This window comes from Clavelina lepadiformis, chromosome 1, assembly GCF_947623445.1.
Source record: "Clavelina lepadiformis chromosome 1, kaClaLepa1.1, whole genome shotgun sequence".
In the NCBI taxonomy this organism is placed as follows: domain Eukaryota; kingdom Metazoa; phylum Chordata; class Ascidiacea; order Aplousobranchia; family Clavelinidae; genus Clavelina; species Clavelina lepadiformis.
The window spans coordinates 17592658-17609507 of NC_135240.1; the positions used below are offsets into that span (position 1 = coordinate 17592658).

The 16850-nt window shown below is 35.0% G+C and overlaps 1 protein-coding gene across 1 annotated transcript; it reads left to right on the forward strand.

Annotated features, from left to right (window-relative positions):
• The first annotated feature begins 311 nt into the window (after positions 1 to 311).
• LOC143453458 (14-3-3 protein zeta-like) lies at positions 312 to 13100 on the forward strand. Its single transcript, XM_076954799.1, has 6 exons — positions 312 to 643; positions 2564 to 2698; positions 5553 to 5715; positions 11348 to 11511; positions 12125 to 12220; positions 12602 to 13100. Exons 1-6 carry the CDS (start codon positions 506 to 508, stop codon positions 12647 to 12649), a joined length of 744 nt encoding a protein of 247 aa, XP_076810914.1. The 5' UTR covers positions 312 to 505; the 3' UTR covers positions 12650 to 13100.
• The last annotated feature ends 3750 nt before the right edge of the window (positions 13101 to 16850 follow it).

Below are 16850 nucleotides of genomic sequence, written 5' to 3' on the forward strand. Positions count from 1 at the left end.
CAGGATAACCAAACTTACCAAAAAGCGCAGACGCATGTTTGCTGTTGAGTCAAATCCTTTACAAGGCAATGAATTTGTTACGCCACAAAGGGGTCAATATTTGGCAGGGGTTACTATTTGGCTCCACAATGGTACCTAATCTTGTTTATACAATTTTAGTTTTTGCGGATGAATACAACAGACATCCTTCAGATTAGATTTTAAAACAAACAATGGGAATGCATCTAAATTTGCTCAAGTACGGTGACTCTATAGTAAACCATATGACAAACACGACAGAAAAATCGTAACATCCATTTTTTGTCACAGTAATTTTATCAAATGTATATTAATCTTAAACGCGGAATTCAACAGGATTATTTAAAGCTGAATCAATGACGTCATACTTTCAACACTTTCGTGTTAACTAAAATAACTGGCATTGTAGTGCAGCCTGGTTGGAGATACATACGTACCGGTACTCATTTTGAGTCGTCTCTAGTTAAAGTGCAATACTAGTCGAGATATGTCTGATGAAACACAGAACAAGTCGACTTTGGTTCAGGAAGCCAAAATGGCTGAACAAGCAGAGCGGTACGATGATATGTCTGAGAAAATGAAGGAATATGTGACCACACTCCACAACCAAACGCTGAGCGTTGATGTAAGTTTTTAAAATCTTTGAAAGATGGTAGCTATAGTAGCCTACCTGCATGGAAAGCTTGCAAACAAACTTGCACTACAAACTGTAGTGCCTGTGCACATCAATTAACTGTTATGTGCTGTTATGTGTTACATCAAACATGGCAGTACCAAAGGAAGTTTTCAATGCACATACATAAAGCAAAAATATTCATTGTCATACTGTATAAGTCTTAATCAAAACATACCGAGAACCAGAATGACTGGCAAGCATTTATTTGACGTCTTTCGCATCACTGCTCACACGAAGAATGTTGAAATATTGCTAACCTTTATCCGCCCATTTTGCAATGAAATCATTAGATTAATTCTTCTATGGCTTTTTTTTTCATACAGTGTTTGGCTGGCTTGAATGTTACATTTGTGGTACCTGTTAGAGTTGTAGGGTAAGCGAGTCGCTACATTTGTGTGATTTTTATTGCTTTGGGTGTGATTTTTCTCAGCCTACTATTTAAAATTTTGGTTAGAAAATGAATGTTGCCACCAAAACTTTTGTTGATAGTCTTTACGACATTTATTGCGTTGTAGGTAAAGCAGTGATCTTCACACATAGTGAGCGGCCCGGACACTGGTTAACTTTTTAGAACATGGCCCTCAGTGAAAAAAGTTTGGACAGCTCTGGCTTAAAGGACTAAATTGGATTATTGCATAAGGATTTTGTCTCAGTTGCTGCTTTCGTTCTGTTAATTGCATAGTTTCGTAATCATAATATTCAATGAAAAACATTCGTTGGTGATGTGTTTTCCGACGAAATAGCTTAGTTCACTTTCAAATTCGCAGCTGGTTTTCTTCCTGCGGAATAACAGACAAAATAATTCCAATCCTCGTTAAGTCGTCATAAATGTCATTATCATCGTGTGTCAGATTACATCCAGTTTTGTTTCGTCTGTCTTACTTGGCTTTTTATGATGTGGTAATTTGGTCAAAACATTTTGCATCTCATCAGCCGACTCTCCATATGTATGATAAACAGTGCATCACTGCTTTGTTAAGAGACAAAATTTCAATTTGTCTGTTTGTTTTGTCGTGTTGTTGAAATGAATTGACTGTCATGTCATTGATTATGCTTTTGGCCAACATCCAAATTTTTTAATTTATACTGTAGCATTCCTAGCCTATGACTGTTTAGGATTAGAATGTTGTGCATATTGACAAATTAACTCCATCTGCAAATGCACTGAAGCTGCTGCCACCAGAACATCAAATGGACACTTAAAAATTTGAAATAAATTGTCAAATTTTTTTAGAAAAGTGAATTTTTCTTTGAATGCTTTCAACAGCTTGTTGATTTCATGGGCATATCTGTAAGAATCTTTGCTGTCTCTTTCGAATCCATTCAATAATGAAAAGTGAATAGCCGATTTAGATTTCAGCTGACTTTCATAAAGTTGAAGTTTCCTTATAAATGCTTGTACATCTTGATAGCTGTCTTGGATCAATTTATTTTTGCTTTGAAGTTTTTAATGGGGTTGCCCTGCATGGTAAAGGCAAAGTAAGGATAAGATAATAGGGTTTTCGAGCATGCTTCAAACATATATCAGATCAATGGAAAGTTGCTGTTGCAAGACTCGTTTAGGTGAATTTAGTGGGTGTGTTGGACATTTTTTTGTATCTTTTTCCATAATGCATGCTTGACTAATTGTTATAATAGTCATGTTTCATTAAACAAATGTTATCGCTGTGTGCATTACATGGCCTTAGCTCGAAGTAGTATAACCTTAGCCCTCCTTCAGAAACTATACACAGTTTGATTAGGCTTATATCGCTTTCAGATTTCAATAATGATCATAAATCCAAAATTATTTGTGATTATAGCAAGTTACTTGTTATTACCATACATGTAAGTTTTTTCCAGCGGTAAAAGTTTATGTTTTCTTTTCAGGAGAGGAATTTGTTATCTGTTGCTTACAAAAATGTGGTCGGAGCACGAAGGTCGTCATGGAGAGTTATTTCTTCAATAGAAGGAAAACTAGAGCCGTCTGAAAAAAAGTCAATAGCAAAGGCATATCAGGAAAAAGTAATTTATATTATCTTAAGTAGAGCTGGATAGCTTATTAGCTGGTTTATCACAAATATTACTTACAAGAATTATATTTTTGAGTTTAAAATTGTGTCCAATAATGAGATTCAAAGAGTTCAGGTGAGTTTGGCGAACTAATTGCGAATTTTGCTGGTGATCTGATCTTTGATGAATCCATTTCAATATTTACCAAGTATATGTCAGTGAACACTTCACTATGAACAAAAGCAACAAACCCAACCTCTCTGTTGGCTACATAAATATGACCACATGTAATGTCAGTGGCAAAGCCAGTTTCTAAATTTTGCAAAGCAACTACGTAAGAAGAGTACATGGAGAAAAGAATATAGGTTCCCCCCGTTTTGACCTTCAGTTATCGTGTGCAACTTCATAAGTTAACATTTTCTTATTTTTCGCCATCAACCTTAATTGCAATAGAAAGTTAGGCACCTATGAAAACAGATCAAGTAATGGTCTTAGAAAGTTGAAAACCCAACTTTGCAAAAGCACTGTAGATATACTTGTACCCTTGAGCTTTTCTTGTATCATTTGTCTATAAACTAATAACAGTATATAACACGACTTGAAGTAATGGTAAAGGTTACTATTTTCAAATTTTTTTATATAACAAATAATTCTTAACTAACAATTTTGCCAAGTTTACACTCACCAGATAAGTTGCACTAGCCGCTAAGATCCAAATTGTAATTATAAGTAATTAATACAAAGTAATATCGTGATAATGTAATATTGTTACATGTGTTATATATAACACTGGTCTGCATAAAAATTTTATTCGTATGATGCCAACGTTTTCTAGCTAATTTTGGTGCGCTGATTTGAAAAATGCCATCCTTTTTGGCCTGTCACATGAGGTTTTAAAGTTACGGTCGAAAAAAACCGTATAATTTTTTGCTTTTACGTTTTACCACCCACTTTTTTGTCAAAAGGATATCACTTATCAAGATAAATTTTATCACAACGAACTACAGATGTGAAAGCTATGTATGTGGTACCAGAAAAAACTCAAGAGCCTTCCCTTTGGCGTCCTTATGGTATGGAGGGAGCAAAAAAACATCACAATGACTGTTATTTTGTATGGTAAACATTAAGGGGTTTAACAGAAGAAACAAATCCAATATCAAGTACCCTAATTTGAAGTCAACAATGAGGCCTGGTCCACATTGTGATGAAATTCCTGTGCCGAATCCTCTAACAGAGATGCAATGTTCCTCAGAATCTGAATCTGAAAGAAATGCTGGTGATGCAGAGCACTATCAGGAAGGAATAAACGATGACTCTCCAAAGCTGTTTTCACAAACTCAGCTGAATGATCTCACAATAGAGATATATCTTTCAAAAAAATACGCACAACTTCTAGCGTCAAGATTATAGGAAAAGAATCTTCTGGGAAAGTTTTTGCGTGGTACTGCCACAGAGAGAGAAAACTTTACAGAATTTTTTAGTAAAGAAAATACTCTGGTTTATTGTAAGGATGTTCAGGGTTTAGTTTAGGTTTGGCTGTGCCATCAGTACTTGGTGCACATTCTACTGAGATGTCAGAAACGTATGAAAACATATAAATTCTGTTTCAAATGATAAAATGCCATGAGCGTAACTGATTTGATATGTGCTGATTTAGAAGTTGTGTAGCTCTCATACTTGGACTTAAAGATGGCTACACTAAATTTCCCTGTTTTCTTTGTCTCTGGGACAATAGGGCGGATACTTCCCACTACTCCGAAAATGTGGTCAGCAAGAGATAAGTTTCTGCCAGGATGTAAGAATGTGAAGGCACATCCTCATTTTGCTCCAGCAAAAGATTTTTTACCACCTTTGCACATCAATTTAGGGTGCATGAAAAAAGGTATGGACAAAGACGGAGAAGGATTTAGGTACCTGCAAGAAAAGTTTTCGTCTTTATCCGAAACTAAGCTGCAAGCAGGTATTTTTACTGGACTTTTACAATCAGAGAACTGTTAAAGGATGAAAATTTTGAAAAAAATGTCTGTAACGGAATTGCAAGCCCGGAAGGGATTAAAAGTTGTTATCCAGCAGTTCCTTGGAAATAACAGAGCCTCCATTCCTCCAATTACAAACAGCTTGTTGCAGATATGCTCGATGCCCTTTAAAAAAACTTGGATATAGTATGAGCTTCAAAATGCACTTTTTACACTCACACCTCGACTACTTCCCAGATAACTGTGGGAAGTCTAGTGAGGAACAAGGTGAACGTTTTCACCAGGTTATAATGGTGATGGAGGAACGCTATCAGGTTAAGTGGAATGTCAGCATGATTGCTGAGTACTGCTGGTGTCTTAAAAGAGAAGACTCTACTAAATATGTGAGAAAAACAGTAGACGCGCATTTTCAATAAAATAGATACTGAGATAGTGAACCGCTGTGCTTTCAATAACAATCATTTTACTGCTGCTGTTGTCATATTTCAAAAATCTTTGTTGTTTTATCATGAGAAGACAAAGATGTGTAACAATTCTGTGCAAACTGTGAACTTTTTCGAGTCAAGCTTTCTGTACACCTTACGTTATTTGCGATTATTCAAGAAAAACACTATATCATGTGTAACAGGTATCTCAAAAACCTGTTGTGCTAGAATAAAAAGGACCACAGATTCGGAATCAGTGCCATGCCGCAAAATAAGCTATATTTGCATGTTTTTAGTGAAAAAATATTTTGAAGTTAAAAAATGCAGGCCAGTGTAAAATACAACAATGAAACAATAGTACACTTCATAGATGGCAACTTCCACTTGTAATTTGTGAGCACTTGTTTATGTATGAAGTGTATTTGTATATGATTACTAGTTAATTATTTTTATATTGCCATGTAGATAGAGAGTGAGTTGCGCAAGATTTGTCAGAATGTGTTGGATTTATTGGAAGAAAACCTTATACCTGCCAGTAAAGAAGATGCGGAAAGTCTGATTTTCTATTATAAAATGCAGGGAGATTACAGAAGATACATCGCTGAAGTGGCACAGGGGGATAGAAATGGTATGTTATACAACAATCATTTGTGGCAAACACTTGTGGGTATGTATGTTAATTGTCTAAACTTATAACCCCGCTATATAATTTACTGCTCAATTTCTATGGTATAGTGGGACAACACCTAGGAGTATTATTGTATTTAACCCAGTTTCTATCCCATTTTTGTTTCATCAAAGTCATTAATTACATATTATCACACTATTACACATCCTGCAAAGCTATTTAAGTAAGCTCGACAACAATTGGACAACAAGACAATATTCTGTATTAATCTTGTTAACCAATCATTTTCAAATATTGCAAAATCTCTTGTTTTATGAGCTTCACATGGTCATACAGTTACATTTTTCCAATTTAATTTTTAATTTTTCACTAATCTAACTGATACCCAATTGATGTTGCATAATATCTGTGACGTACCTGGTCCCTGTTACTCATTTTTTTTTCGCTTTTAGTAAATATTGTATAGCCTAAATATATACTACAAAAACTAGTATAAAAGCTTGCATATTTCGATTTGTAAATCTCTTACCCATATTTAACTTTCTGAATAATCTCCTTGCTTTGAGATAATATTGATGATATGAAGTACTTGGCCAGCCAACTTATGTATGGATCGCGATATTAATATGGATGTTGTAGAGATGATAAATCCTTCTTCCTAACCAGGCCATGCTTCTATATGCAGAAGCATTGCAAAACACAACACCTATGGGGCCTGGTATTGGAAATTTTCTTCTTGTGATTAAGCTCTCTTTGTGAACTGATTCTATTCTAGTCTCAAACCCTTTCTTCAACAGATGCTAAATAGTACGGTCTAACTTTGAGTGACGTAATGTTAAAGTGGAACTTTTTGATGGGGATCACAATTTTGAAAACTTGATGGGTTCTAAAAGAGTAGAGCTTAACTGAAATTCACACAGTACATACATTACAAACCTTGACTACACCACAAAAAATTACATTGCACTTGTGCCTAAAAGGTTCTTGTTGCAGTGTAATATATTCAATGATTCTAGATTATTTTCCTGTTAAATTAGAACGAAGGCCGGATGCAGTTAATCCAGCACTTGAAAAACTTCGTTCTGAAGCTGCTGATGATGCTGTGATTGATACATTTTAAAAATAACTTATAAAGCGTAGGGTACTCATCCTTCTTCAAACTCTACCACTCCAAAACATCCAGTGTAGGAGGAATCTTTTCTTTAGTAAGCTGCTATTTACGAAGATATGGATTCTTCCTCACTAGTGTCATCACTGCTGGTTAGAGTTTTTTCGATACCCATGTTGAGTAAGTTTTCCATGAGTGAAGCCTCCTTTTGCATAGAAGCACCTACATCAGCATGGACTGCAGTTTGGGGCTGAAGGGCTTCAGTTTCTATCATTACTTTCATCTGATTGCTATGTGATCTTTTAAAATATTTTGATTTATATTGTGGATGCAGCCAAGTAGAAATATCATATATGGTTGGTGTTTTGGATAACAGTAGAAAGGAGTTATCTACTTTGCAGGGATTCTTTTGTTGTCTGTTGGTACATTGAGCTGTGCTGCTATTGACACTTGCCTGACTTTGCCCTAAATCTGAATATTTTATTTTCAAACTTTTGACAAGAGGTAACAGTCAGCTACTGTAACATATTGGTCTACTTCAATAAAATCAGTAGCAAATTTCAGCGGTTCCAGTTCTGCCTGCAGCTCTTGTAGTATCTGCCAATAACAATTTTTCAATTCGTCATGAATAGCTCAGCCCCTGGCTATGTTGTTATTACAAATAACTTGGCGAAGCATCCATTGCAGTTGGCATACTCTCTTCAACATCTCAAAAGTTGAGTTCCAACATGTGTTAACATCGAGAACAAATTCCAATGCTTTCTCTGAAGATGAATTTTTGTACATTTCACATAAATGGCACTGTATTTGAAATGAGTCATTTCTCCAGCTCTAACCATATTTGAACCGTTGTCAAACAGCAACTATCTGAGCAGGTGATATTGAATAGTCTTTTAAAACAACCGACTCTATCCATTCAACAATATTAGTGCCTGTGTGTGCTTCATGTACATCCTTTGTTGCCAAAACATAGCTGCAGATCTCTGTTCTTGAGTCATTTCCAATGACACAATCGGCGGTAATGCCTATGTATGACTGCATTCTCACACTAGACCACAAATCTACGGTCAAGGAAATATGAAAATCGTTCTCTAAACTTTAATACTTAAGCCGCTAAAACAATTAAGTACCTTGAACAACTAGGTTCGTCTGACGTTGGCTACGACCATTAGAAAATCTGCAAATTTTAAACCACGGCTACAAAACAATGTTTTCGACTTAAAGCTAAACTTAAGCGAGCAGTAAGCCACAGAAATGCCAGGCCTAGTTGCAATCTTGACGCGCGTGTGTAACTTCAAAAGCTGCTTTTTCCCCTTCTCTCTTTTTGTGTATGGATATTCGCAACCGCATTGTGTTGCAATCGCATCAGAGGAAATGAAACATTTTCTTTGGTTGTATGAACAGTTGTAAAATAATTATATATATATGCTATAAGTTAGTGTTTAACTTATTATCTCACCCAGCTTCCAAATGCGAACCTGTGTTCACATGAAAATAATGACACAATTAAAAGACACAAGTAAATAAAGCCAGTCTAGCCATATACTAAACGGTTTTTAGGATTTGGCAAAAATTACAGCGTTTTGAATGCCTTTGAGATGTGTATGAGTTTTGTCTGCCTGTGTAGTAGGCATAAGTTCTATGGTTGGTTTGAGTCGTTTCACCTACACTTATTTCTTCCCTCTTATCTCAAGAAGGAATTTTTAGGACAACAAGTACAAGTAACATAAGTACTTGAGTTTGCTTGAAAGAGTACCTATTTTTCTTCGTCTCAACTGTGATATACACCTTGTTGCACGTTTGTAGTCTAGGATCTACATGGTCCTTGTGGAATGTAGCAGGATTAGTTGTCTGAATGCTCTTAATGCTTTTCACCACCATTTTTCACCTTTTCACCAAATTCACCAGGTAATCTGAATTGAAAATCCTCTCCAATAGAGAAGTTCTGGTTTTAGCTTAGAATCGGAAGTCGTGACTGACTGTAGATATAATGAGACAAAGCCCAATGACTCCACCCAGCGGTGTCTAGGTTAGGGGAATCCCCACATAACCAAATTGCTCACTAAACAATTTAAAAAAAATCTTTTTCCCATCATGCAACCTTCACTACTTGATAATAATGTTGAAGTAACAGCTAAAATTACAGTTAAAACTTATTTTCAAATTCTGAAACATATGAACATTTAAAGTACTTCTACCAACATGATTGAAAATTCCTTCATTGCAGGAAAAACACAGCAACAATGGATTTCATTGTTGTTGCACTTAACAGGAAATTTAAATACCTATCATTTATATACTTTTCTGTTGCAAGCTACTACTAAACATAGTTAAACTGTCCTATTTTAAATTTATACTCCGTGGTATTTAAACAATGTTTCGCTTACTTCTCGTTTTGAATACTTGCATTACTAGATTACATGATTTGGCCGAAATAATTTAGTTCCAAAAATTCGGTTTCAGGCTGATTCCAAAAAGTCTGATTTGGTACACCCCTGGTTAACACGTATGTAAAGAAGTCTAATATTTAATTTTACAATGAAAGTAATTACTATATGAACTAATAAGTCGATGAAGCCTGAAGAAATCCTTATTACTGTTCATATCGGCATTATAAGCCTTTTTTGTGTAAAACTCATCTCAGTTTTTAACACCTAAATTATATTTATAAAATATATATACAGGACTACTGGCGTTTTAAGGTAATTTATGTTTTTACATCAAAATGCAAGAAAATACATTGTGTCATCATGTCATGGAAAATATGGCTCAGGACAGGTCGAATTTTTTTTACCAACGGTTTTTTGTTGCTTGTATATCTGATAAAAATAAAGAGACAGTCGCTTTAGGTGGAGGGGGCTTAGCGTAATGACTGAGGGTATCGTGCATATGTTGAGGTTGATGGACACAAATAAATTTTTTTGCAATTTATTATATTCATAATTTGTTCGTGAAGTGTTGGCCAAACTAATTTCAACTGGGACACACACAAGGTATGGTAATTAAAATGAAATCCAGATAGCGTAACCGTGTGGCAAAACTAATTTTCCATATTCAGTTTAATTTTGTCCATCTTGCTTTGCTTACACTGACACAGTAATTTGGCGTATTTGCTAAATATCCATGCCGCACAAGGGGGTGTAACTGTGTTTAAAAACCTTCTTTTGGTGTTGCGCATTGTGTTCTTTTTAGTTTCTGAATCCTTGAACAAAGCGAAGCTACAGCGCTTAATAGCGCAGAGTGACGTTTGAAGTTTTTTGTGCAAGAAAACTTAAACTGCATTATCGCCGCAAGATTGTTTGTGTTAAAGCCATTATTTTAAAAACAATGTCAAAAGCTAAGCCAAATGATTCAAAGTGTCATATAGTAAAGCAAGGGTCGGCAACCTACGGCCCGCGGGCCGAATCCGGCCCGCCATGCGAAATCGTCCGGCCCGAGATATATTGATTAGTTATCACAAGAATTCGGCCCGCCCTTTCTTATTGAGTTTCAAACTACAGTGTTAGCACTGTTTGAAAAAATTTTGGTATTGTTACGCCATAAGTACGTCGTACTAGTCTATTGTTACGGCATAGCACTGGTGCGAAGGCGGTCGACTAGTATCTTGTACTAAGTACGAGATTGTCTGCAGAGTAGACTAGACTAGTCGTTATAGATACAAAGAGAGATGCCGTGTCACATTAATGCTGTGTTGTTGAAGTATGAAAACATATATTTTGCTCTTTTTGTGATTGGTATGATTGAGATTGCAGCAATGTAGCGTAATATACTGAAGTGAGTGTGAATTATAGTATTAATCAAATTTCCGGCTCGCCAAAGAGTTGAACACTCCATATTTGGCCCGTGACTAGCAAAAGGTTGCCGACCCCTGTAGTAAAGGATGAAACTCTACTAATAATATTTTCATAAAAGGCATAGCTTCAACGCTGTGCTTGCAGTAACTTACAGTAGAAACTTGAATATAAATAGCGTACGGTTGTTATAATATAAATAATGGAAGTTGATTGTCTGCTGGAAGCATTTCTATTATGTAGTGAGTCTGTCATCTTATCAACCGACTTGTGCGATTAACTTTCTTGAAAATTTCCAGAGATGTGCTGCTTTATTGATTATAGCATGCATGTTCATCATTTTTAGCTACTACTTTTCACGTATTTTTTGCTGCCGTCTAACTCAATTCGCATACTGTTTACGCTTTTTCAGCTTTACCATAAGTGTACATATAGTTGCGTGTTCCTTAGTTGTATGTATTTGAAACAAGTTTACTACCAATTAAGAAGCACATGCACAGAAAATCTAAACTATTTGCATTGGGCTCATTTATTTTTGAAAACCTTGTTTACCCATATTGCCTCTAGGTTGTTTTGTTTTGTAGTCCAAATATCACGCCAGAGAAATAATACATGAATTTGGAGCTTGAGATTTCCTTACTTAATTTGTTTAGTTAGTTGTGTTAGTATTCATGATTGAACTATTTCTAGATTTCTAGTTAAAAATTTATAATTGCTAAAATTTCTTGTGTAGACGTGGTGAAAGAGTCTGAGAATGCATACAAAACGGCATATGAAATGAGTGGTAAAAATATGTCACCAACCCATCCTATTCGCCTCGGATTGGCATTGAATTATTCTGTATTTTTCTATGAAATTAAAGATAACTCACAAAAGGCATGTGAGTTGGCTCAAGATGTAAGTAATGTACTTTGACAAATGTTGAGTGTTTATTAGGACATAAGTGTTTGAGGAAAGTATGTTTTATTCATTCTGGGACTATTTTGTATTAAAAATTTAACTATTAAACTAATAAATCTATTAAACTATTCACTGCATAATTGGTCAGTTATTGCAAAATAATTTGTCACAAATTTAGGGGTCGTTGTAATGTGATTGGTATCACTGTGAAACCATAGTGGGTAATGTAATGTATACATTACATTATAACTAGTTCATCATCACTTCACAGCACAATAACCAAACTGCCAGTGTTCTAGAATATAAATATAGTATTGATTCACAATGAAACGGTTATTCCTTTCAGAGCGCTGTAATAACAAATGGTTGACGTAGTTGAGAAGTAATAGTAAATAGGTGGCATATACCAAACACGGCCAAAATATAGCACAGCACTTGTTGTTAAACAAACGAAAGAGAACACTAATAACATTATAATATCATTAAGTAGGAATAGGGGCTAATTATGACAATTGGCACGATTGCATTAGATAAGCGTTGAATTTGTAATTGCCAAATGCTTATAATTTTGTAAACATTTTGTACATCCTGTGTTTTTGCATGTTTTCAGGCTTTTGATAATGCCATTGCTGAACTTGATGACTTACAAGATGATAGTTACAAAGATAGCACTCTAATAATGCAACTTCTAAGGGACAATCTTACAGTAAGAAACTGAATTTGATTGGACTAAGTTTTATGAGTATAATCAATAATTTTTAAAAATAGAATTCTGCCTAAGATATTTTTAAGATGACTGAAAACTACTTTAAATCGTTTCGTCGTTTTAACTGTAAATAAACGTAAGTTAACTGTAAATTAACTGCTAAAATGTAAGTAAGAACAAAGAAAAGTAGCTCAGAATTGATTTTGTAAAAATAAATTGCCCTGTCATCAAGTTCTTAGACCAATCAAGAAATGCTTACCAAGGTCATTAATTATTACAATATCTTTACAAACATTTTTTTTACTTAACCAAGAAACTACATCAACTTACCATAGTGTTGATCTTCTTGTGTCATATATTTCTGGTGCATTGTTTTTATAGCTATGGAAATCTGACTCTCAGGCCAATGAAGAACCAGTAGATGAATGAGGTATCACATTTGCATGCTGTGAAGAAAGTTATTTCTTTTTTCATCATAGATGCTGTTTGCAACCACAGCATCTGACCTCACTGGCTTACATAGCGATGTACATTTAGGGAAGGAACAACTCCCATACTTCCCTGTTAAAATATTTTGTTAACGTCAAAGATTTGACTACTGAAATTTTGCAGTATTTTTATTAGGCAGATTGTATTATTATAAAAATTTGTTGGTCTTAAGCAATGTCGTTACAATATTTATTGTATCTCATGATATTAGATAAGAAGCTTGTGCGAGTCTTTGTGCATTAAAGGCACGGCTATACTTTTAGATTTGGTAGTTAAGTTTTGCTTGTGTGACTTTTTTGATGTCAGACTGTAACTGAAAACACCAGCAGAGTGTTGACATGGAATTGTATAAAAAAATTGACTAAATAAACCAGCGCATTGAGCAGCACTATTTCACCCATTGGATTTTGACTAGGGTGTATTCATTATATTACTTTCCTGACATTTGGGACAATTGTGTATAAATAGTGGTATAGATAAGTGGTTCCCAATCGGGGAACCATGGAAAACTTTCAGAGGTACCGTGACTGTCGTGAAGAAGATTATGTAGTTTATCAAAAGGCACAGAGCAGTGGTTGCTAACCGCCGGTCCGCAAAGTATCTTACTTTCCACCAAGCTAGTTTTAATATGGAATCATTGCAAAGTTGTTACTCAATGTCAAACTCATTTTACGCTTGGCCGGTTGACAGCAGTAAAACTGATGTCATACACTGGTTATGTATTACAAAAATATTTTATTAAATTTTTATCTGACTCTTAAGAACAATTAGAAGATTGCAAATTCTGTCTAAGGATTTCGTAGACTTATGTCGAATATATTATATTATTATATACCGATAATCTGATTTCACTATTAATATTGTTCATTATAACTTTAAACAAACACAAAACTACAATACTATTACTATACATAAAAAGGGTTTTAAGAACCCTTTAGCAATCAAGGCGCATCACTCTACATTTCACGATTACTTAAGGAAGTTGTTCACAGAAATATTACAATTCTATTTTCCATCAACTCTGGATACTGAAGAAGTCATTACTAAATAATAATCAATACTCATAACATAACATGCAACGGTACGTATATATGCACCGAGTCAGAGCATTAAAGGAACAGATTTCCAGCTTGGGGAGAAATTCGCTTTTCAAAACAGGAAATGATTTGAGATTTTGCGGTCGGAGATTCATAGTTAACAACTAACTAAAAGCTAACAACAATTAATTTGAGAAGGAAATGAGTTCAGTCAACATTGTCTATTTTTGGAATGCCAGTGCGGTTATTAATGTGGTGTAAAACACCAAAAAATGCCATAAAATCTTGTTTAGTTTATTATACAGCGAATTTACTAAAAGACTGATTAGTGATTACTAGGGCCCGCAAAAGTCAAAATTTTTTAAGGACCTCGTCTGACCACGAATCAAAGAATAAAGTTGTTTTCAGCACCTAGGGGATTGTTTCTAAGAAGTTTATAGGTCAAAATTTACAATAAAGTCAAAATTTTCAATAAAGTCAAAATTTGTCAAAGTATGGCTTTTGACAAAGTTTTTGAGTAATTTTTTGTAAAAATCTTCGTGGAAGCATTGTAAATCAGGAACTGCGACACAATTAAACCATATTAACCCATAAAAGCAGGAAATAAGTCACAATGCCCACTTGGATCAGCAGTAACTTTTATCTGAAAAAGCTATTGAGAAAAGACAGAAATTTCAAGCCTGAAAATGTTAAAAATTACATGATGCTGTATTACAATAAATAAGTTGAAACACTTTTCTTCAGTGATTTCTTTAAAGCCGCGTGAAGGGGGTTACATTACTTCTTCGCTGTTTAATTTGCTGTTTATTAGAATTTACCATGCGGAGAAAATCGAGGCAAAGTGCCCTTTTCACAAGGACAAAATAACACAAGCTACCTAAATCTATCGCCAAAAAACACGACGCACTTTTTATAATCCATAAAACACCTTGACTTTTCGACAAAATATTACGTTTGGGTAACTGGAGGAAGAACTGTGGCCTCTACAAATAAGCAATTTCGTTAGGTCAAAATAAAAATGGCCCTAGTGATTACTCGAAAAATCCTCCATGGGGCTCTCTGAAATTTTGCATGTTAATTTAGTATGCTTTGGACTACCATTCCATAAAATGCCATCAAAAACCATGATTCAAACTTTTTTTACAGACGCGCAAAATAAACATTAAAATTTTTGGTCTAAAAAACCCAGTTTTAGCTACTTTCATGCTGATTTTTAGCATAATTCAGCACGCGACCTGGGACATTGAAGAACGCCAACTGCTAGGGTAATTCCCAGGCTAGAAAACAAATCCAAACATGCTGCATTCTGATTGGTCTAAACATGTTTTTTAAAACCTTACGTAGGACGTCCAACAAATTCATAAAGATCTTAGTTTTAGGTATTTGACGCATCCTTAATTGTGCAGAAGACGCGTCGGGCAAATAATTGTTAATCACACAAGGTCAATGTCAAAATTGGCAAGTTCGTAATGCTATGCAGATCCGTTTTATTATAACTAAAGAATTTATCGCAGTACAATGAGTTTGAAGGCGTAAGATAAATAACACATTTGCGGAACAGATTGTCAAACAATTATTCTTTAATTAATTATGTCGTGAACTGAGAAGAACTTATGGTAATATGACGTTTTTCTAAAAATAACCCGGTAAATAGCAGATGCATATTTGTAACTTCACAACTTTGAAAACAATGGAAACGGTGTCTTCCACTGAGGTGTCTCACCTTCGCTGATAGCGCAAAATTATTTTATAATTAAGGCTAATTTTCTGATGACCTAGAATGTCTTAGATTTTTGGCCGTTAATGATTGTTTCGTCATAAACTGCATCTAGCTTTCAAAAAGTTTTGTAATACAAATTTCCCACTAACATTGGTTTTGTATGTAGGCCTAAATGGATTGAGATTTTGTTGTTTGAATTGATTTGATTGCCGTTTTGTTCAAAATTTTCGTCTTAAATACATAGCTTATGCCAAAATCTTGCATTATGTTAAGCAACTGGTTAACAAAAAGATTAGAAATATCTGTTCTATTCACTATGATCTTTTGTTGCCGGTCTGTGAACATTTTTGAAAATCTTTACCGGTCCCACGGTGTAGAAAGGTTGGGAACCACTGGCATAGAGCGTATGGTTTGATATTTTCGGTTTTACTGACATCGATCGTTTTCGTCTTTGTGGTGTCTGCAAAAATCTCTGGCCTAAGTTTAACCGAGCAATGATTTGTTCAACTCGTCATAGTCCATACATCACAATCGATGTATTTAAATTTGAATAAGTTGATCAAAACTATCAGGCTGTGGCTGAGTGTAATGTTGTTTAACATCTATTTCACTTCCACAGCTGACCTGGGTTAAAACAGTTTTTCGTAACCTTCCGCCACTAGTTGTGATGAATACGATCACTATCTATCTCAATTCAGGCTATACTCAACTTAAAATTTATGTACCTAAATACGCAACAAGATGTGATAAATGATATTACACAGTATTTCACGAGCTGATTCAGTTCGCTAATCCGGCCCTGCGCCCACCTCGAGTCCTGCAGTGTGACTTGGTTGCTAGCCTGACGATAAAATAAAAAAATAAAATGGTATATCGTAATCTTTTTGAGGAAAGTCTTTTGAGGAAGTTGCATGACCCAATAATACCTCTCTTATTACGTTTGTGCAAGTAACATTACACAGACTGACGGTTCCGCTATAAAAATTCTCTCGATGATTGAAAGGGTACTGTTGGTGATGTAACCAATAGCAAGCTTAGTTCTTTGGCAAAGTGAGCAGCTGATGTTCAAATTTTCCAAAAAAGTCTACATTTGTTTCTAGAAAAGAACGTAAATTGGTTGTACAGGTGAGTATAGTGTAATTTATGTTCAGATCTTGAACATCTTTGATATTAGCAAAGTGTAAGTTGTACAGTATTCAACAACAGGGTGCTACTCAGGCAATCACAGTCGACTGTTCATTGCGTCCCAACTGCAGCCTGTCAATTTCAGAACAGCAGGGTGCTACTGAAGCATTGCCAGTCTGCTGTTCATTATGTCGTGAACAGCAGCCTAGCATTAACAACAACAGCCTGTCAATTACTGAGCAGTAAACAACAATAGAGT

What these genes read in the sequence shown, in the direction of transcription:
- LOC143453458 (XM_076954799.1), top strand. Translation starts at nt 506, where the DNA reads ATGTCTGATGAAACACAGAACAAGTCGACTTTGGTTCAGGAAGCCAAA. An exon ending in ACCAAACGCTGAGCGTTGAT is followed by an intron (nt 644 to 2,563) that starts GTAAGTTTTTAA and finishes TTTTCTTTTCAG; the next exon opens with GAGAGGAATTTGTTATCTGT. An exon ending in TTCTAAGGGACAATCTTACA is followed by an intron (nt 12,221 to 12,601) that starts GTAAGAAACTGA and finishes TTGTTTTTATAG; the next exon opens with CTATGGAAATCTGACTCTCA.